The sequence below is a fragment of the Protomyctophum bolini genome (assembly GCF_963924005.1).
Source record: "Protomyctophum bolini genome assembly, chromosome: 1".
Taxonomy (NCBI): Eukaryota; Metazoa; Chordata; class Actinopteri; order Myctophiformes; family Myctophidae; genus Protomyctophum; species Protomyctophum bolini.
In genome coordinates, this window is record NC_137862.1 from 21,521,167 (window position 1) to 21,544,070 (window position 22,904).

The 22,904-nt window shown below is 44.2% G+C and overlaps 1 protein-coding gene and 1 long non-coding RNA gene across 2 annotated transcripts in view; one reads left to right on the plus strand and one right to left on the minus strand.

Annotated features, from left to right (window-relative positions):
- chst8 (carbohydrate (N-acetylgalactosamine 4-0) sulfotransferase 8) overlaps positions 1 to 21,158 on the plus strand; it is a gene marked incomplete at both ends in the record, with an annotated part of 190,000 nt that extends 168,842 nt beyond the window's left edge. The window contains 2 exons of the mRNA XM_080789378.1: positions 17,457 to 17,494; positions 20,010 to 21,158. Of these exons, the coding sequence (XP_080645504.1) occupies positions 17,457 to 17,494; positions 20,010 to 21,158 (1,187 nt within the window). The remainder of the gene's footprint in view (positions 1 to 17,456; positions 17,495 to 20,009) is intronic.
- LOC308333244 overlaps positions 1 to 22,904 on the minus strand; it is an 84,901-nt gene that overhangs the window by 52,565 nt on the left and 9,432 nt on the right. The window contains exon 2 of the long non-coding RNA XR_013965785.1: positions 3,590 to 3,744. This is a non-coding gene — a long non-coding RNA (uncharacterized lncRNA). The remainder of the gene's footprint in view (positions 1 to 3,589; positions 3,745 to 22,904) is intronic.

Consider the following 22,904-nt stretch of genomic DNA (forward strand, 5'->3'; position numbering starts at 1 on the left):
TTCCCTCAGGTGCACACACACACACACACACACACACACACACACACACACACACACACACACACACACACACACACACACACACACACACACACACACACACACACACACACACACACACACACACACACACACACAGTGACAGAAGGTCTGAATGCCTTTATAATACTCTCTCTCTCTCTCTCTCTCTCTCTCTCTCTCACCTTCACTCTGTCTAAAGCCCACTCCGCACCAATGATTCGCCATGCAACTCCTTGCAACACGCGACTACTTGCAACTACAGTTGCAAGGAGTTGCATTGGTGCGACTGACCTTAAAAATGTTTTGTTGCAAGGAGTTGCGACTAGTTGCATTGGTGCGGTTTGGCCTCAACTATTTCACCTTCTGTTCATGTGTCTCCCTCTCTTGCTCTGCCAATTCCCACTTTGCTCGTGTCTCTTTTGATTAATGGATTCCACCAAGGTTATAGGAAGACCCACCCATGGGCTCGCCCTACCCCCTGGCAGGCATAGTTTCACTGAGGTTAGGGTTATATGGTTAAGCTTAGGTTTAGGCATAGTTTCACTGAGGTTAGGGTTATATGGTTAAGCTTAGGTTTAGGCGTAGTTGCAAAAACACTAGGTATAGGAAGAGCTGCCAATCACAGCGACTACTGGCCAATCACAGCAGGACTTCCTAGCACTGCAGTGGGAACCATAAGAACACCCCAGCAACCCCACCCCCCACCCACCCAACTCTCACATTTTATTTCCCCTGCCACATTCATGCCCTCTGTCTATCACATCCCCATCTCTCTCTCTCTCTCTCTCTCTCTCTCTCTGAACCAGGCCAGTGTCCTCATTGGGGACAACAGTATAGTGCAGAGAGGAACAGCACCTCAGGCCCCAGCCTTCCTTTCTTAGCCTTATCTTTATTCCCTTCATCACACGCACACACGCACGCATGCACACGGCCATACATTTAAAGTCCAGACAAATACAGGCCAACTCATTTATAATGAGTTGGCCTCCATGTTGAGTTGCAGCCTGGAAGCTTTGTAACTTCTCTAAATCCACCTCAATGCTCAAAATATATGGGTATACAGTTAAAGCAGAAGCCAGTCATGTCACAGCTTTGGGACCCTTTTCTTAGGTGAAAGAGGTGACGTGGACAAAATGTGTACAAACACAAGCCCGCAGGCACATGCTCAAATACAAACCGGCACACACTCTCTCAGCCTCATACACTATAACAAACCTTAAACAGTTCACAGCAGCTATACAGTGGTCTGGATCCAGGCAAGGCTAAAACACTAATCCATAATGACAGCGGGAGATTGAGCTAAATTACTCCAGACATCACAGCCAGTGAATAGAAAAAAACAGTCCCTGTGGGAATAAACTGTAATTCACACAAAAGGAACACAATCCCTTTGATGGCACAGTTATCACTGCCACTCTCCCTCAATATTGCCTGTGCTCATTATGGACAAAATGAGGTGAGATAAGATGGCATGAAAGAAAAGGTACGTGAGATAAAATGATGAGTTTTTTTGTTTCCCATGCAGTGTAGTGAGTGAGCACACAGACAGACAGTATAGAGAGCACACAGACAGGACATACATTTTGTTTTGTTAAAATATGTGTTAAGTTAAATAGCTCCATATTTTTCTGATATATAGTACTCCATGTTATAGCATGTTTGTTCAGTAACCAGAATGTCTTTCCAGTTCTTTAATAAACAGAAAATGCCTTTTCTAGTTTTTATTGGTACAGTGTCAGTAGAAGAAATGTCCAGTATATTTAATCATAGTTTTAGTCATATAGTCTTTTATTTCGTTTTCATCAGTAGAAAAGGGTCGTCACACCATGGTGATCTAGGCCAGAATGAAGAATTACTTGCAGAATTGCAACAGCATTTTCCTGCATGGCCTTCAAAGTACAAGCAGCTCTGACCAAAGGCCAGCCTGTGAGTTTTGTCTCATTAACGCTCTTCTTCTCTGGCTTGTCAAATCTACACCCGACCGACCAACAAACAAGTTACTACAACCACTGTACATACCGCTCCCAGTCAGACCAAAGGTGGTTGCACACCGGCCGCGTCTTTCGGAAACCCGATGGAGAAACGGCGCTTAAAAATCCGACTTCCTGCCCGGTGTGTGGAGACCTTAATGCTTGATTTATACTCGTTGCTCACCGAGAACAGCAGATCTAGAAGCGCACAACGTCATCGACATATAATCAGGCTTAAGTCTCGGGCCGTTTCCGTCAGTGACACACTGTCACGTAAATGTGAAACTCCAATTATTCTACTGCTCGCTGTCAAATTAGTAGAGCCTTGGAGCTCAGCGTGGCTCTACGGTGTCTTTCTGGCATTTTCACTTGACAGGGAGTCAAAAGTAACCGTAGACAAACAGACATACAGACAGACGATAAAAAAGGGTGGACATGTACAGTACAATGTATGTGGAAGGGAGACAAGGGGATTGAATGTTTAAATGCTATTCAGAAGAAGGATATCCCCTATTTTTCAAAATAGTTTTAGCTATGCATCATATGATGAAGTATATAGTGCTTAAAGGTTTCATGACATCAAAAGAAATTCAAAGAAAAGTGCTGTGATTGGCCTGTGGACTTTGATGTCATAGTCCATTTATCTGGAGCTTGTAGATCTGCTATTTTCACAGTTCATCCCCAGAATATAGGGAGGCTGTGGTTCATGTGCTAATTAACAGAATTAATCTAGCAAAGTTAATTTACTCAGAAGAAGATTTTCAGGATGTTTCCTCAGTCAAGTCCTTGATCTGAGAAATTATACATAGCCAATCTAAATTATGTATTACACAATCTTCAGAAGAAAGTCAAACTGACTTGGCACACTGTTTCAATTTCCTGATTACGTTCCCTAATTCCTTTTTTCCTGATGAAATATGGACAGAAATGTTTTAATTAATGAACATAATATACTATCAATTGCCCCGCAATTCAAGAAGTTACCTCAGAATTCCCTGGAATTGTAAATGCATCAGACTTCATCTCAAGTCTCTTTGTTGCTGAAATGTTGTATTCTGACCTTGGTCTTTGACCTTTTCAACCCTCTTAGGGGAAGCTTACTGATCATTCCCTCCAAGTAAAAAGGTTATGGAGGTTCTGCCTATGAGGGGTTCATACAGTACTGTATGTCCATATGCTGTAATAACTATCTTTAGGCTCAGCATAATATGATATTAGAGTTTGTGTAATGCAGATTTAACGGCAGCCCAACTCTGCTTGTTACAAGTAGGGATGGAGCTCGATAACTGATATCCGACAAAATCCAAAAAGCTTATTGAGTACACGTTATCAAACTTTGGGCTTATCAGGCCCAGCTGTTATCGAGCATAGGGGCCCATGACGTCATGTTTAAACAATCAAGACAAGAGGCAAGAAATCATCAGTGGTGTCATGGAACCACGGAAAGTCACGTGCACACGCGATGCACACAGAACAGCTGCATAGCCAAAAACATGCTGCTGCATCATGTATCCGTATTTCTTAAAACAAACTAATCATAAACACACTGATTTCAGAGACTAGACCATGAATATAAACGAGACAATAATGAAACTCACCAATAGACGAAGCAAAATGTAGCACGGCACAGCACAATGGGGTTCACCATGTACGTATGTGGATCTGTTGAAATTTCCCTTTGCGTTGACTTTCTGCGTGGATTGAGTCACTTCGGAGTCGTCCATACATGTCTTTATATTCCCCCTTTGAAACGCTGACACACACACACACACACACACACACACACACACACACACACACACACACACACACTGTTATTATTAAAACATATTTTCACAAATATCATTGTGGCAGATCGGCTGATGATAGATTCTGCAGCGAGATGATGGGTGTTAACGTTCCAGTCAAGGAGGACCACAGCTGGTGTGCTTGTTGCTTCGTTGCGGTTGTTATCAACAGTTTTGTTTGGAGGCTGTGGGTCACTGGGCCAGAGGTTACATGCCTCAGAGGTAGAGATGGATGGAATAAAAGACTAGGCTCCAGAGTGGGAGGAAAACAGTTTGAGACCAGAGGTATGGGAAGAAGAAGCAAACAGGAAAGAGCTAGAGGCTAGATATGCGGTACGTTACGTACTGTACGTTTACTATCACGGCCGGGTGCGCTCATGCTTGGTAGGGCATTTGAAGCACAGAGGCGAGATCTCAGACACTAAAGTATCGAATGCCTAATGTGTGCAAGAGGGAGCAGTTCTTGTTGGCAAGTGTCACCGTCGCGCAATGGAGTATAAATGAGCTTAACCCATTAAAACCGGGAAAGCATCTGTCATTTTAGCTATATACTGTATATAACAACATACGGTTTTCAGAAAACTCTTTTGAACAATGGTTCTCAAAACTCAAAACTAGCAAATATACAAGCTCACAGCACGTCACTTAATGGGGGGGGGGGGGGGGGGGCCCTGGCACAAAACATGTGAGAACTACTGATTTAGAAAGCGTTTGTATCGGCTATTGGACTTAATGTTCCGAATCGTGTCGTCTGCAGTCAAAAGTACTGAGGAAGCTTGAAGGAGTTCAAGCTAACAATGTTTTTATTCCGACTCCCACACAAGCCAAGGAGCAGCATCTTCCCTTTGACAGTCAATCGGTATTGTATGCACTTCAGAGTTCAGATTCAGTGAGCAAGGTGCTCTGTGGCGCTAGCTTTTCACACCCGTTGTGATCTGATTCTCCTTTAATTGTCAGTCTAGCTACGATGCTTGACCAGTTGGAGGAGAGGACCAAAGACCATTTTTTTCTTGTTTTCTCTCTCTCTGTGGCTTACTGCCATATACCATGTAGGATTAATGACCCGGATACTGAACTCCAGACAGTGGGCGAGTATCGAACCTGCTGATCTGCAAACACATGCGAGGGCGGCCAGTCCACCCTCCTTTGAAATCCACTTAGCATTCAGCCGGCGTCCGCCGCGCTTTACTCACCCGTCCCAGTTCATCACGGCCCTGCTGTATTCAGTGGTAACGTGACAGGAAAACGAGGAGTGCATGAGGGAATGTGGAAGTTTGCTCAAAGGGGAAGGTGTAGGTAAACAGTGACAGGGCCAATTGAAGTTCCCAATCTCACAGCAAATAGGGGTGGCCACGAGGACACGTCCGCTTAACGAAGACGCAGCGGTGCAGAGCATTTCAAGCGATCACAAGCAACCCCCGGCAGACCGCATGCACACCACACGGGTTACAATAAAATGATCTGCCATTGCTTTTTAACGCAAGTGATAGAAAACGGTGAGAGTAGCCATTAACAGAGCAATTTAAATCCTAAAGTAAAATATGGTACAATAAGTGTGGATAATGCAAATAAAGATCCTTTTATGTATAATCACTATTGGCCCAGTTTCCCAAAGGACAAATGGTGTATGAGGTTTGGTGCTGCACATGCTCAGATGTCCTCTAGGCCGCACACAGAAGCCTGTGAACATAGACATTTCGTGCATAGATGTGCCACACAATGGTAGGCCTCAAGTATGTATGTATGTATGTATTTCTCTTTTTTATGTCTATGCCTGCTAACTAGACTTGCACCTCCTACGGGTCTTTTTGGATGTGCAGGAGTCCCTTTATTGTCTCATATATATATATATACTGTATATATATATATATATATATATATTATATATTATTTTTTTTATCAAGCATTTGTGTTTGATGAGGGGTGAGGGGCAGAACACCACCAGCAATCAGCAATCAAACCATGTGACTCCCATTGGAAAAGCATTGTGGTGGCCCAAAAAAACGACCAAACATTTGCTTGATTGGTGTTTGGTACGTGTGAATGAGGCCTAATGATGCATTGCATGCTACAGCCTCACAGGTGTTTCACCAAATCAAAGATTAGTAGCTACTGTCAGAAGAGCCCAAATTAGTGTAACATTCCCTCTTCTACTGCAGTTTTAGCCTTCAAGAGATTGATTCTAGCATTCATTCTAGATTGGGACAACATTAATGGTTCATTTATACTACTATACGGTCTACAATCTACAAGCTCACAATGCTTCACATCATGACACGTGAGCTTGTAGATGTGCTATAATCTTTGACAGGCTCAGGTCATCCGTTTCCATGTGACTGCACAGCCAAAACGCAAAGGGATGGGGGCTTATTTTGTACTCATTTACAGACCTTCCAAAGTACAGTATTATGCGGAGGCATTTGAAAATTGTGGGAGCCAACATGCCAGAGACTACCAACTTGATAACACTCCATAACATACCAGATCTAGAGGTTTGCGCTCCAAAAACAACTGGGTATATGAAAACATCGTGGGGTGCCAGGTTTGCTGTTCTAAGTAAAAAAGAAAAAAAGGTATCGGCCGATAAAAATAGATAAAATAAAAATCGCTGATCGGGACCGTCCCCCAAAAAACGTGATCGGACCACTCCTAATTTTAAAGTCTCTAGCATTGACGTTGTTCATTAATGTTATCGCCGCATATACCATTTATTGCAACGCTATATGGATTTAGTTTGGCGGTGTGGCTCTGCTCATGTGATATTACAGATTAGCTTTGCAACATACAGAATCTGAGATCACAAACCCCCAGAGCAGAGCATTTAGCATTACATGAACAACGTAACAACTTTCAATTATTGAATGCCATATATCACATAGATGCATATGAAGATTCAAGATACGATACATATATCACACATAGAAGAATCCATAAATCACCCATTACAGAACTAGATACCACATATCATAGTAACCCATAAATCACATATTAGCGAATGAATGGTGGGTCCAGCGAGAGATAATTAGAAGTAGCCTCCTGCCAGTCCATGTCGTAATGAACTGTCGCTGGAATTGTTGTGTTGACAATAAAGGTAAAGTACCTTTATTGACGGGCATGGATTAACGCAGATGTTGTCACCTGGATCAACGATAGGTCTGCTCCAGGTCTGCTCATGAGGGGCGCGACAACACAAGCGTTAAAACAAGCCAAACAGAATCCAGATCTGGTCAGTCGCAGGCGTGTGCTCGAAACAAACACGCGCGTGACAATTTCACGGGAACGCGCCCACGGAAATATACACTTGCATTGTCGCCCCTTGACTTCTCTGCGCGTACAGAAAAAAAAACTCAAGGTCTCATTAGTTGCTGCTCGTTTGAAAGGAAGCTGAACATTATTTTTCAATTGTTAAATGTTAACACCAAGACAGTATATTTATAAGTGGGACTGTGGCAGCATTCTATCCGTATTATTTGCTGGTGTTGGTGACAGCCTATAGGATTTGGGTCCCTTCCTTTGGTAACAGTTGGAGCTTTTTAATGAGGTACCGGTCCATCGCAGAAGCCAACTTCACTGCAGCTGCTGGTGCAAAATGTACTGGCCTCTGCCAGGCATTGCAACAGCAGCACTATTGGTACTGTATGTATGTGTGTGGGTGTTGCCCCTCGATCATGTTTTTTAGTAGCATTCTGAGATAATTTAATGGATTATATTTTTGCTCTATGCCCCCCACTTATCTTTCAGTAGACATCGCTCAAAAGGTCTGCCAGAGCAGTAAATGTTAGTGACACATCCATTAAACTAAAATAAAATGTGTGTGTGTGTGTGCGCACGCACGCGCAGCAATGGCGGCACGTGTGGAAACGCCGGTGGACGCCAACTTTAGCTTTAAGTTATTTAACATCTAACAACCGCACCCGTTCTAACTACGATCGTTAATGTAGTGGGTACAGCTTTTGGAACTTTTGCAACTCCTGTGGCGGTGGCTGTGTGTCAGGATATCACGTCAGGATGTACCCAGCACGTAGTCTACTACCGGCGACCACGCTGCCTGTTGGTCCCTCCCGTGAACAAGAAGGTGCCGGGAGGAGAGGCAGTGGACCCGGTGACCTCCCCGCGGTGTGTCGGTCCGCCATCGGGGCAGCGGTGTGTGACTTCCAGGCCCATGAGAGCGGCCATGGAGTGTGGAGGGTGCAGCGTCACCGGGAGAGACCCGGTGAGTCGGCAACTTCCCTACGGCAGGCGGACGCCGCGTGTTGTCACCGGGCGGCGGTGTGAGACGACTGGCTCCGTTCTCCGTCCCTGATGGTCCAGCCTGGGACATGTCCACAGACAGTTGTGGGAGCGTTTCGAACTCTCGACAGCTTGGAGTGTCCATGAGATGAGGCAGAAGGACTTGCGAGGTGTTGTACTGTCCCTGTTGTACTGTCTATGCCACCATATAAGCCTAGTCCTGAGCACCGTCGTGTGAACGAATATGGCTATCAGAGACGCTGCTGAGTGACATTCTTGTTGTATCATGATTCCAAACATGTGTCATAGGCTTGTGATTGTAACATAACTGCACCCATAATGTTTGTGTCCTTGTATGCATTTTTCTTTTAAAGTGTGGACCAAATAAAATAATTCAAATGTGTGTGTGTGTGTGTGTGTGTGTGTGTGTGTGTGTGTGTGTTAAGCTGCGCAACGTTGACACTTGGTGGTGAACAAATGCTATTATGCTATTTCCGTGCTCAGACGGACAGACCCAGAGACAGACCCAGCCAGGGACACATATTGCTGTGCATTGGAGTGGCTGCACCACTCAAAAAGTGCTTCAGTGTGTGTAGTGGATGTGTGTGTGTCTGTGTGTGCATGTTCTCTGCCGAGGTCAAGAGCTGCATCTAAATAAGATGGGTGCCAATTAAAAGCTCCCCGCATCGCAAGTCCTATATGCCACTAATTCAGTTAACCCCCTGGATCTCTGGTGACGGGTAGATTTGTTTACACGTCTCTGCTGCCACGCCTCTCCCTCGGCTTTCTCTGCGTGATATTAAAACAACCAACCAAACACCTCAACACACACACACACACACACACACACACACACACACACACACACACACACACACACACACACAAGCTTTGCTCTGTTTCCATGGAAATCTGCCGGAGGAAAGTGTTGGCGTCTATACACTCCCAACCTTGAAGGTAACTTGTGGAGTGTTGAGATGTAGTACAAAGCTGTTACAAAGCTAACAGAACGGCCTTCCGTTGACACAAAGAACAATTTGTTTGCCGTCTGGGCAGAAACCGTGTATCTCCAAATGTTTTATTTTATTTTGTTACTTCATCAGGGTGTCACACAAAAGTAGTGATATTAGCAGATCTACAAGCTCACAAGGCGTGCAGATCAGCTAATCACTATTTTAAATTGTTATGTTTTAAATAGGAATGGGTTTGGACTTACAAGGTTTCCACCTGACAGACAAAATATTTGTTCATGACGCTTTGTCTCCCTAAATTCCGTTGTCTCCTCATCATTGACAAATACATTTTTATGATTGAACTGCAAAATTGGCACTAAAAAAGGTCACTGTTTGTGCACTGCTGTAAAGTAAGTACAGCCAAGAACAGCTGTAATGGCAGCCAATCCAGATGTTCTCGGTAGTTCTTCTTTGGCAAGAAATTGATGGGAAGAAAAAGTCTTAATGTGCCGAGGCACATAAGACATTCCTGGTTATAGATCAGTTTTATAAAGAGCTTTTTGTAGTGCTAGCTCATACAGTATTTGTTTTTATTTTTATTCAATTTTAACTTTATATCTCTTCCAGTATGTTGTTTTGTTCCTCCTGAAGCATCTTGTTTGGTAAGCATGCGCTGTGGCCTTGTTTTGATTAAGTGTTTCATGCAGAAATAGTCCAGAAGGGAAAGAAGTATAAATTTGTATCAAATAATACTCGTGCAATCTGAAGAAATTGTTGAAGTTGAAGAAATCCAAAATTTGCTTCTTGTGGTTATATGTGGAATTTATGATTATATCCCGTGTCAGTAGAACAAAACATTTCGACTACAGTACACCTTTTAACCTTTATATTTATATTTAGCATCACAGATTATTATTACTAAACATGTAATTTATTGTGAGCTTATAATGCATTTACATAGATTAATATGAATACTGATAATAACTTGGAACAAGAATAATATTTCTATGACCAAAAATAAAGCCAAAGGAAATCCCCCAAACGAATTAAAGCATGGAGCAGATTATTACCATGGGTTTTAGTCACGCCTCACTAACAGTTTCTTCTTGCCAATTGTCATCATTAGAACGCTAGCACAGTTTATTTTATGGGGACACATAAAACAAGAAAAATAAACCCCCTTATGAAGAGGCTTTTTTTGGGCCACTTTTATAAGATACCAAGTTACCAAAGGTGCACAGCAGACCAGTCGATCCAACGGATTAAACATTAAATAGTAAAGGAACCTAACCTATATCCGCACATCCGCTTCACTTCACCCATTTTCAAACTATCTTCATATAATCACTAACGCGGATGAGAAAATTGTATAAACCTGCCTACCAGTGACATCATCGTTATTTAGTTGTTCTAAATTAGTTATTTTTGGCTTTCGCCTTTATTTTATATTTATGGAGGGACAGACAGTAGGCTGACAGGAAATGGGGAGAGAGATGGGGGGGGGAGACATGCAGTAAAGGCCGTTGGGATCGGGAGTCGAACCCGCGGCACACTGCCAGACTGGATTACCAGCCAAGGTGCCTGGACCGCTGAGCCAGGGCCCAGGCAGTTGTTTTTTTAACACAAGAACAATGGCTTCCATTATACTATAGCATGACAACTTTCCAGGAATAGAAAGCCTGCAGTTTCTATTAGCTTGGATTTCCCATCAATGATGTCACCGTTAGACCGAGTAGACAAAAATGGTACCATATAATATTGTTCACAGAGAAGATTGTGTGCACATTTAGGCCAGGTGCTTGACATCAATAACCTGACTTCGCCGGATTGAAGAAGCTTGCTTCACACTTGTTTCACAAGCTACTTCCATCTGAAATCTCTGTAGTCTGATAGCATTAGGTTTAACACAAAAACTAACTATCGTGTCACATGTGTAGGTCATGTCTTTGCTTGCTTCCAAGAATAGAAGACGATTTTCCAATTTTAAGGCAATAGGAAATAGAATTGCAACAGACGCTTCTCAATGCCGCCACACCTGGTCTCGCAAAGATCCCGCCCGTAGCTGCCACTGAATGGTATGCCTTGGCGTGGGTCAACGCCAATCCCTGATTGGTACGCCTTGGCGTGGGTCAACGCCAATCCCTGATTGGTACGCCTTGACGTGGGTCAACGCCAATCCCTGCGCAGTCCCAGATTGAGGCTGTGTTGTGAATTTGTGAACTCAGAGTCAAGGCATCAAGGTGATAATCAAGGAGAAGATACAGTAAAACTTCCTCCACACTGTTCCTAAGCTGAAAAACGTACTTTTAATGCGCAACGTTTCGACCGTGTAGGTCTTCAAGGACTGAAACGTTGGAGCTTAAAAACAGTGTGCGGATGTTTTATCTTCCCCATATTATATTGAGCATTACTGAGGACCAAATATATGAAGATAGGTTGAAAATGGGTGAAGTCATCCTTTAAGCACTGACTTGATGTTGACGAGACACCCAGCATTCATGGCAACTCACCACAGTAGAAAAAATAAAATAAATACTGCCATGGATGGACCCACATGACAAACAACCCCTTCGCCATAATGCTCAGGATTTTATCTGATCCCAATATTGATGCTCTAGGTTTAGTGTGCATTCGCCGGTGCCCTGCATGTCGTCGGCAAGAATGATGAGCCAAACCAATGTTTAATTTATCTATTATGGAAAGGTGAGCAGATTTAATGTGCTGGTAGTGGGGGAGGATGTTGTAAGAACCACGGTTCCCCGCCCCCCCCTCCTCCTGTGAATCCCAACTAATAAGAGCACGTGATATCAAGGATTTATGGCTCTGTCCAATTGTTGACCTTCATATGGGGTCAGGGGTCGCGAGGCGAAGCTTGCGTGGCATCATGAATAAGATATAATTTATGTGCTGCACTAATCACTCTATCAACTCTAACCCCCCCACCCCACCCGCTGTCAGGTGCTGTAAATTGGCTACGAGGCAGTTCAGAGTTAAATTTAGTAATAGGTCACAGGGATCACGATGACAAAGTGGGTTGCGTTGGGGTGGGTTTCATTTGATTGGATAACTTTACAGGTTCAGACTAGAGCTCCACTTGATCCATCTGTATCCTCATCCATAACATACTAGTACAAGATACTACTAGTACTTTCGCCAGTCCCATACACCGGGTTGACGGTTCATTTAAATGGGGGGGGGGGGGTGAAAATACCTGCCCACACCCCCCTCTATGGACGGTGGGGATACAGTATATTAGCATCTCTGCTTCTGGTCTACTAAATAATGCATTTCCTGTTTAGTTGGGATATGTCTCTCTTGATACGTTTGAAATATATGTTTGATGATACAAAACCCGGTTTCTCTGTTCTCCTATAAAGACTAGACTCGTCTTTAGGTGTGGAAGACTCGTCTTTAGGTGTGGAACGCTGTCAGTGTTCAAACTAAAAGTCAACCTGAGTGAGTGGACGTGGGGAGGTGGGGGAGGGAGGAAGAGAATCTCCAGGCCTGTAAGTCGTCATGTAAACAGTAGCAGCGTGACAGTATTTCAACAACTATTATAGATATAGCCTTTTAGGAGGCTCTGCCAGCAGTAAGCCGTCAGCCCAAAGCAATCAATTGCCTATCCCCGGCTCTGCTCGCGGTGTCACACATCAGCCATCAAACTTGTGGTATACGTTGTTCCCTCAGCTTCTCCTATACCCACACCCCTTTCACCCCCAGCAACTGCTGAATGCCTCAATGCCATTTTATCTCCCAATATAACAACCTGAGACTAGGCTTAAGAGCATAATACCGCTGTTCTCAAGCATTTTCCTCTCTGATAAACCAGCACACACACTAGAAGCCAGGACTCCCTATTCCCATGAACAACCAGGCTGAGAAGCCTTTGTACAGTCAGTGAGTGCAGTTTGTAGAATAGATGGTGGTAGGAGGGTGTGGTAAAATATATCACAACATATGCAGACCACGCCCATCTTGCCAGCAAGGTGGCAACTAGATGCAATTTCCCAAATCCAAATAGAAAAGTCCTATCTGACTGTATTAAACAACGTCAAACTCACCAACATTGCAGCTGTACAAAAAGCTTGATCAATTATCCTCTTTCTATCTGCAAAGTGTTTGTTTAGGCTAATAATAATCCACAGTAGACATGTTGAGCTACTTCCTTGCAGATGATTATTGTTCAAGTGTCAGAGTTTGGAAGCGCTCGTTATCAGTAAAGCAACCTCCTGCATCACATGCAAATTCAAAACAGGTGGTACGCCAGAAAGTATTTTTTTTGCCACCCAGTAGGCATTCCCGCACTTCCAGGATAGGCTAGCCGCTATATGATGATGTCACGTGCATACCCTCTATATCATTAAGATACCATATCCATAAATTGCCCAGCCCCAGTTCGGGGTCAGTCACTTGGATGTGTTGAATGACTATTTATGAAAGTTAGTTCTCTGCACAACACGTTGTGTCATTACGAACTGCCCTGCCAATTCCATCCACTCCTACACCAGAACAGAAACGCCAGAAAAGTCCTCCCATAGCTAGAGGATGGCATATAATTATTGTTAATAATCATTGTTTCACATTGTTACTGTGTCCTCATGCCCCGCCTTGGAGACAGTGGCAGGAGAGCAAATGTGTGTTGGCGTTGCAGAAGCCCCACTAATGATGTGTGCACCCTTTCAAGCCCTCTCCACAGTCCACACACAGCTCTCTCCCCATAAACACTGACAGTATGAATATTCAGAGGCCTTTGTCAGCAAAGGAGAGGATGTTCAGGACTGAGGCATGAGGAGGAGGAGGACAACCGAGGACAAGGTCAATGATTCAATTCCACTGTTCAGTCACGTCCTGGTGTCAGCTAAATTACCAACGAGATTGCCAGCAAAACAAAGTGCATAACATACAGTACTTCTCCCTCTCTCTCTCTCTCTCTCTGAAAGCATCCGTGTCATTTTAGATTTATTTAGCTATTACAAAATAGCAGATATACAAGCTCATAGCTATAAACTTGGAGCTCTTTGAATATACATTTTCAACTCAAATCTTTGCTTCTAGAGGTCCCTGGAACTAAATATTTTGAGATGGTAAATGGACTGCATTTATAGCGCTTTACATTACAATGTACATCACATTCAACAATTCACACACCGATGATATGGTGGAATAAACCATGCAAGGCACCAACGTGCTCATCAGGAGCACTTTGCCATGAGGAGCTGAAAATAAAACCGGGGGCCTTAGGTTTCCAAGTACTCTACCTCCGGAGCCGCTGCCGAAATGGAGGTCGGAGGTGGCCAAACACATAATTTTTGGGGTCCTGATGGGGTACATGATCAAAACAACAAAACAAAAACACAACAAGAACATGATTAGGATTTTTGGTTATCTACATGATTAGAGAAAAGAATAGATGATACAAATAAATTATAATTAAGTGATCTGGTCAATAAGTGGGTCCTAAACTTAAATGTTTTTAATGAAGAAGAATTTGATGAGATTGCTGTATAGGTGTTCCATAGCTGGGGCCCCCTGTATCTGATGGAGAACTGACACAGACCAGTACGGAACTTTGGGAGATGTAAATGATTTGCCTGTCTCGTATTGAAGTGGTGCACATCACTGTTGAACTGGAAAAAGTCTTTACATGGCAAAGAAAATGATGGTGCAAAAAAAAAAAACCTTGTACCAGAGCTCCAAGAGATTAAACCTCTGTTAACAATTCATCACTGCATCACAACACGACAGTGAAAATCAATAGCATTAATACTTACCATGAAAGGAATTGACTGACTGTGAAATTGCAATCAAACAGCAAATATTAGCCGTGACCAAACACGCACTACAGAGATAAATGATGTTTACGAAAACGAAACAAAATTAGATTCAGTTTCATCTCATTACATTACTTGGAATTATGCAGAAAGGGCTGATTTAATCAGAAGTCACTTTGTCTCACAAAAAAAAGAAATTGCATTTTTCTGATGCAGGCAAATGTTAATCCTACAGTATAACTTGTGTTTTTAGATTGGTGAAGATTGGTGGAGAGTTGGGTCATATTCATTTCTAACACACTTTCGACCTATCTGGTGAACAACAGCAGCGCTAAGCGCTTCACAGAGCAGCTGCGGGGATTGAGGTGGGGATAAAACATACAAGAGAACAAACCCATTGTATTTACTTTGTTTGTTGTCCAGACTGATTCAGATTGCTCAGCAATCAGACAGAATAGTCTCACTGGCTACATAGTGAAACTCGCTGTGTTAATTAATCCATTTGACTCTTTATTATAGCAACGGAATACAAATGGCTCCTCTCTTAAAACATTGTTTCTATGCAAGGAGTTGCAAAGAGTTGCATTGGTGTGAACTGGCCTTAATGATGTATCCTAAGTAGCATGCCAACTTGAATGCATTTTAATATTAAAGCCATAGAACATTCATTGAATTCAGTTTAGAGCCGTGCACACATGAATTTCAGTTTAAATGTTTTGAGAAAATGCTACAGTATAATGTGGAGGCTGGGGTGGTGGAGGCAGCAGCAGCGTGTGGCAGCAATTGCAAAGCAGTGTAGGAGGGCACTGTATTTAACAGACCGCCTCGTTGAGGGAATGAGGTGTGATTGGTGTGTAGAAAAGCGTAGCTGATTGAGAACAATCAGCAGACTGACAGCTGATTACAGCTGAGGCGTATTTGACTCCCGTGCCCTGCATGAACGAACGTGATCCTTCATTTGTAACTCTTACAAATGTAACCAAATGAACCCAGAAGAGACCATAATAACGCTGAGGATTTCACAGTGTACTTTGAGTTAAGGACAACCGACACTGCACTAAGTATTCTGAACGAATGGGCCTATCGCCCATTCTTGGCCACACAGTATCAACAGTCATCTACGTCTGTGACAACATCTTAACAACCTCCTAACGAAAAACAACTCCACGTGGGATCTAATTAGACCTGTGGAGATTTCAATTACCACCTCGATGGGGTTTGTTGGATCAATATCAAAGCGCGTATCTTGGCGGGGATGGCCGAGGCCTAGCAGCGCGGGAGGGAGATGGGGGATGTGTGGCCTCATAACACTATCGCTCCCGTTGTACTTGTAGCCTATGTTTTCACGGGGTTCGGTGGTGGCTGGCGTGTGTGTGTCGTGATAAATATTCATGGGTTTTATATTTGTAAACTGACATCAAAGATTCACGGGCTATCATTAGGGTTAGGGGATCAATGTTGCAGGAGCGAGCCCCGAACAAGATTAGAAAATGTCAAGCGCCAGTGCCGCTGAGCGCCACCCATCCTCGTGTCTCCTCCACTAGAACGGAGGAGTCGGGAGGGAGAAAAAATAAATTCTACATGTAGAGAGGGCCAGACACAACCCTTACCCAACACACACCACTCTCTGGTGCATGCTAAACTAAAAAGAACATTGCAACATATCACGGTGGTACAGTGTCTCCCCTCCGACTGTGCTGCTGTGTTTTAAGCTGGAGACGCTGCAAGATCTCATCCCTTAGGGAAGGTTGTGGCCCTATAGCGTCTTCCTGCCCCACCCCACTCCCAACCCTCCCTCAATTCATCCTCCCCACCCCATCTCTCCAGGTTCCTATCAATTCCGGCCTCAAATTGGAAGTGACAGGCCACTCAGGCAGAGGTGTACGCCTGCCACCATCAGCAGCCGTGGAGCCTGAGCTTCCAGGCTGTCACTCTGATTACACATCAGTGGGGATGTGGGGGTGAGGGGGTGGGTGGGGCGGTGTGGTTATGGGGGTCCATGGGGGATAACGGGAAGGGGAGAGGGTGGTAGTGGGGGAGTGGGAAAAGAAGATGTCCAGCCAGCTGGAAGACAGACCACTAAAGACACATCTGGGCTGTCCTGCCGGCTAACATCTGCCAGAGCACAAGCCACCTGTCCTTCCTGCAGTCCTCTGATGGCTGCTGCCGCCCGCCACCAAAACCAATCTATCTGTCACTGGAGCTCTCTCTCTCTCTCCCTCCTTCCACCACTAATGACTGTATAGGCTGTGGCTCTCATCTTTATTTTTCCAACTCTTTCTCACTCCTTTCCATCTCCCTCTCTCACTCTGTCTTAAGTCGTTACTGTTCACTTGCTCTCGTTCCCTCAAAAATAGAACAGCCCCCCCCCCCCCCCTTCTCTCTCTCTTCCTCCTTCTATTCATACATCTCCCTTCCTCTGCATCTCCCCCCTCTGTGCTTACAACTACTGGCAGCACAAGTCATTTACCAATACTTTCCATGCTTGTGGCAGCTCATTACGCAGATAGAGCTACCTGTCTGTCCCCCCTGTGTACCAAGCAGCGCATCAAAAGAAGTGCCAGTGCTCAGTGGTGGGCAAGCTAGCTTATAGGAAGCGTTAAATTGCATCAATGTTTTTTTTTTCCTGTCTTGCCAGTTATCTTGCACAGCAATAAACTAAAAACATATTTACTTATAAAGTGCTGTTTTTCCCCTCTCTCCTCTCCTTCTCTCCCTGTGCAGGCGTGAAGCTCGGGGGCACCCCGCGGCAGTCCAGAGAGGTGAGTGTTTGCTCCATTTATCCCATCAAAACAAACATGTACTGTACGCAGGCGTGTGCCAACAGTAACACCCCTTATCAGTTTACACACAGGTTCCCAAACCTTTCCATGCCAAGGACCATATAATAGTGGGGATAAATTTAAAGAAAGTGTGAACTGTGAAAAAAGAAATTAGCCGATCTACAAGCTCACAATGTGGCGCATTGTGATGCGTTGTGAGTTCGATCTGCTATACGTTCGCATTATAATGTTCCTTTTTCCCTCTTCTTTCCAATTGGCTCCCCTGGCAGGCCTCACTTTTAAAAGCTGCATGTGTGCCTTATCAGTTTTAACAGTCCCCAGTCAGACTGCTATACCCCTCAGCCCAGGCTGATAGCATCAGTGTGCAGAGAGAGGCCAAGCCTTCCCATCGTATAGACTCAGCATGCCCAGAGACACAAGCGGACTAATGGCCACGGTCAAACGCCAGCCTCGCCCTTAGTCTTTCCACATCCCTGGAAAGGAAAGGGCATGGAGGCATGGCGTGTGGGGCACTGCGTTTCTGCCTAGCATCGGTAATGCAGCGTCTGAAGGATGGAAGAGAGAGAGGCTCACGCATACTCCCGTTTTTACTAGGTTATCGATAACCTAATTCACAGCGGTGGTTGGGAAAATTACAACATGACGTCACTGAGCCGCGGTGAAAAGCCACTCACTGCTCACCCCAACACATCTCTCTGTTTTACTAACCACCATGGTGGTTAGGTTATGCCAACTTAAAACCATATATTTTAGGTAGGGGCCCAGTTTAACCACTTTCAACCTAGCGTCTCGATTGTGGGCATGTCACAGTGTAAATAAATAAATAAAAAAATATTCAATTTTTGCTATTTTGGGGATTTCTAAAAACACGGGGGCTGCAACCAGAGGCTATAGCTATTTCAGGGTCCTTGGCATGGAAAGGTTTGGGAACCCAAGCGCTAAACTCTCTGCCAATATATATATATATATATAGCCATGGCCATAGACCCCCATCTGAAAAGGTTTTGTGCCAGGGACCATCAAGGAAGAGAAAGAAGATCTGCACACTGCACCTGGCCTAAATATAGGCATTGAGATGTGTACACAATCTTCTCTATGATTTGTGCCAGGGACCCCCAGTAGACCCTCAGAAATAGCAGATGAATTAGCTGATATTTTCGTATACAATATGGATAAAGTGGTGAAAATGATTGTGATTGCTGTATTAACACATTTGTCCAGGGACCCCCTGGACCTCCACCCCTAAGGACCCCTGTGGGTCCACAGGCTCCACTTTGAGATGTCCCGTTGGTTCCATGTTGTACCCTCTCATAGTTAACTGTCACTGAGGCTTTTACAATGTAGATTGGCGTCCTGGAGAAGATAAGAATCATATCAAATGTGAGTCTGTGGCCTCAATGCAGATCAACCTGCGGGATTAAAAAAGGGCTTGATGATGACCGATTTAATAGAAGGGAGGAGATTGGGAGGATGAGCCAAGATTCATGATGGTCTCATCACCTCGCCTGTTGTAAAACTGAAATTATACATCCAGTCCATTGGCTTTATTACACGATTAGGACTTCTAATTGAAATAAAATGTCACAATACACAGTGGCCCTGGGTGTCATCCGACGGCTATCAGGCAGTAGATGATTCTAATTTAGATTTTCCCATTAAGTGTTTATAATACATTTATATGGTATTACAGCTCCAGTTTATGGATGGGTCGTGGGTGTCATTGTGCTCAGTGCATGACATTTCAGTTAGAAGCACAAGCAGAGTTCCAGTTTCAATCAGCGAGAGCTGATTTAAGGCAAAGACAAACACTGCCACCAAGTGGTCTCTTCATGCATTGCGGACCATCTGTCTGGACGTGCTGAATTACAGAGAAACGGGTGAATGAGTCCACCCTAACCAAGGACCTATAACCAAGGACCCAATTCATTTGTACAATGAAGGAATACAGTCTAAAAGAAAAAAATAACATAATAGTTATATCTGTCTGCCATAGTGTCTGCTGCAGACAGACAGAACAAGTAGTTCTCAAAGTGCTGTCCGGGAACCCCCAGGGGTCCTTGGACAGTTGGGGGTTGGAGTTCCGGGGGATCCCATTCCCCAGCGAAATGTGTTAATACACTCATTTTCAAGTTCACAGTGTGGCAAAAAGCTTGGACATCTGCAGGTTTTGAATACAAATAAATAAATCTTGATAGTACAGTAACATTTATAAATTAGTATTGTAACGTTTTGAATATTTTTTATATTTTTGGGGGGGGGTCCCTGGCACAAAACATTTTCCGACGGGGTCCGCGGCCATCAATGTGGGGGTCCTTCCATAATCGCATGAGAACCACTGAACTACTGTATCTCTTATGTGATGTATGCCATGCTTTTTGTTTTTGCTTAAATGTATGCCATGCTTTTGTTTTTTGCTTAAATGTAAAGAGGCTAAATGCCTAAATTGTAAATTGTGTGTGCATGTCTGTTTAACGTTGTATGGTTTGTGCTCCAGACGCTATGCACTCAGGACAGAGAGGGCCCCAGGCCTCACCCAGAGGGGGGCCAGCGGAGAGCAGCTCAGGGCCTGCACAGCCCCATCCCTCCCATGCAGTTCCCTGACTTCGAGAGGAGCAGGCGGCAGACGGCCACTCCCGGGTCTCGGGAGCACGACATGGGCTCCCTCCATGTCACCAAGCGCCACAGGAAGCTGCTGAAGACCAGTCCCATGTTGCTACAGCCGTCCAGCAACAACAACAACAACGCCTCTTCGTCGGTGGTTTCCTCTTCCTCTTCCTCTGCCTCGGGCTCCCTCCCGCCGGAGAGCTGGAGCAGACTCTCGGGCACGCTGGAGGCACGGCGGCAGCTGATGAAGGAGATCTGCGCCAAATACAAGAGCAGCATCTCCCGGACCATCACGCAGCACCACGTGGCCAACATCTTCGTGGAGGACAAGTACAAGCTGTTGTACTGCCAGGTGCCCAAGGCGGGCTGCTCCAACTGGAAGAGGACCCTGATGGTGATGGCAGGCCAGGCGCCCGACACCTGGAGCATCAAGCACGACACGGTCCACTACGGCAACCACCTCAAGAGGCTGGACGGCTTCGACCACGACAGCATCATGCACCGCCTGGAGACCTACGCCAAGGTGGTGTTCGTCCGTGAGCCGCTGGAGAGGCTGGTGTCGGCGTACCGGGACAAGTTCGAGAACCCCAACAACTACTACCATTCGCTGTTCGGGAAGCCCATCATCTCCAAGTACAGGGCGAACGCGTCCCGGACGGCCCTCAGCACGGGCAGCGGCGTCACGTTCCAGGAATTTGTGCGCTACCTGCTGGACGTGCACCGGCCCGTGGGCATGGACATTCACTGGGAGCCCGCCAACCAGCTGTGCAACCCCTGCCTGCTGGACTACAACTTCATCGGCAAGTTTGAGAACATGGAGGAGGAGTCCAACTTCCTCCTCAGACGGACTGGGGCGCCACGCAACCTCACGCTGCCAAATTTCAAGGATAGGAACCCTGGTGCTGAGCGGACCTCTGTGCGCCTCACGCAAAAATACTTTGCACAGGTCAGCGCGTGGGAGCGCCAGCGGATCTACGACTTTTACTACATGGACTATCTGATGTTTAATTACTCCAAGCCTTTTAAAGATTTATACTAAACTGACTGAAGACTTTTCTTCAATTAAAAATCAACATTCCTCCATATTTACACCTCATGTCAACCATTCTAACCTGCACAGTACAGAGAGAAATACATTAAATCACAGGAATATATTTGGGAAGGCTAATTATGTCCAAGTATTTAGTCACAAAATGAAGTCCAAGTAAAGTATCTATTGTGAATTGTGTGGCCTGTTGAAGGGAAGCAAGTTTGTGTACTACTGTACTCTACAGTAAAGTATAGCATAATATATGTGTGGAAAATGAGAACTAAATTTGAGATTGTGCCGAGGTCAAACGATCAATCAATTAATGGAATGCATCAGCCACTATGTTTGGCAGCGTGGACAAGAAGTCAGTTTCCTACCTAGACTATTAGGTAATGTTGGAATCTAACAGTCATCTTCCTTTCCAACACAAAATGACCGATTATGGTTCCGTACTTTCCTAAAATGTAATGTGCCTGTTGTTGATCCCCACATTGATTACATGGCAAGGTAATGTTGAAATTATTTAATTGTATGCCCCTAAATAGGCTTTATACCATGTTCCAACAGTAGGTGCAAATATAGTCATGTACAATCTACAGTATGTCTATATAATATTACATACATATACATTAAATGGCCAAGGCCACTGATATTTTTAACAAATTGGATAAACAGCATTTTGTAAATGTGAAAACTTGCATCAACTATTTGAACCGTGGCTGGCATCAATATACCTCAATGTATCAGTGCATACTAAAACATAAATCCATGTGGTTTCAGTCTGCATATACTACAGTAACCTAATGAAGACACTATGTGTGTGTTTAAGTGTGAAGTGCTGCCCAGCTTGAATTTGTATTGCACTCAGTAGCCTTTTGTACCTCCAGATGTCCATAATTCAGTAGACATCTGGATACAGATTACTTGATGCTAGCAGGCTTCCTTTAGGCTTGTTGGCATTACAATCATTCCTTCTCGCTATACTCTTTTTACAACGAAAAAATAAATGGGAGACAGGTACAGTATATGACTAACATCATGACAGATTAACAAAAAAAATACTAAAATTGTTAGTTAGTGATTATTACCCCATTTGTGTTTTTCCTCACAAAAAGGAAAAAGCCCTACTTTTCCATGTTGATCTATTGAATCAGAAACCGTAAGTTCATCTGACCATCAGTTAAGCTAGACTTGTCATACCTCATTAATCTTTATAAATATCATAACCACCACACAGCACTGTCTTTTGCGCTTTTTCTGACACTGATGTGTAAAACTGTACTGTACATTGGGCATTCAGATGATATATTATATATTTTTCTATATGTATATGTATTTCTATATGGCTATATCCAGTGATTCATTAATTTTTGATGTCATCAATTGAGTAATACCATGAGAGTATAGGACAAGAATTTTGTTCAAAAATGAGATAGCCATCATTTGAAAACAAAATCAAATAATGTACTTAAAGATGATTGCCAAAAGGGGGGAGCTGCAGAGATGGTGTAGATGAACTTCACTTGGCCTTCTTTCTCACAATGGCTAATAACAACAACATAACATATACCCGCATAGCCTAATTCATACTTTCGCCTGCCATGTCACACTTCAATGTATGAATCAAGCAAGCTATAGTATCTCCATTCACACTCACTCACAGTACCTCATTTAAATCATCACAATCACATCTGCGCTCGCAGGCACACACCCACACACACACACACACACACACACACACACACACACACACAC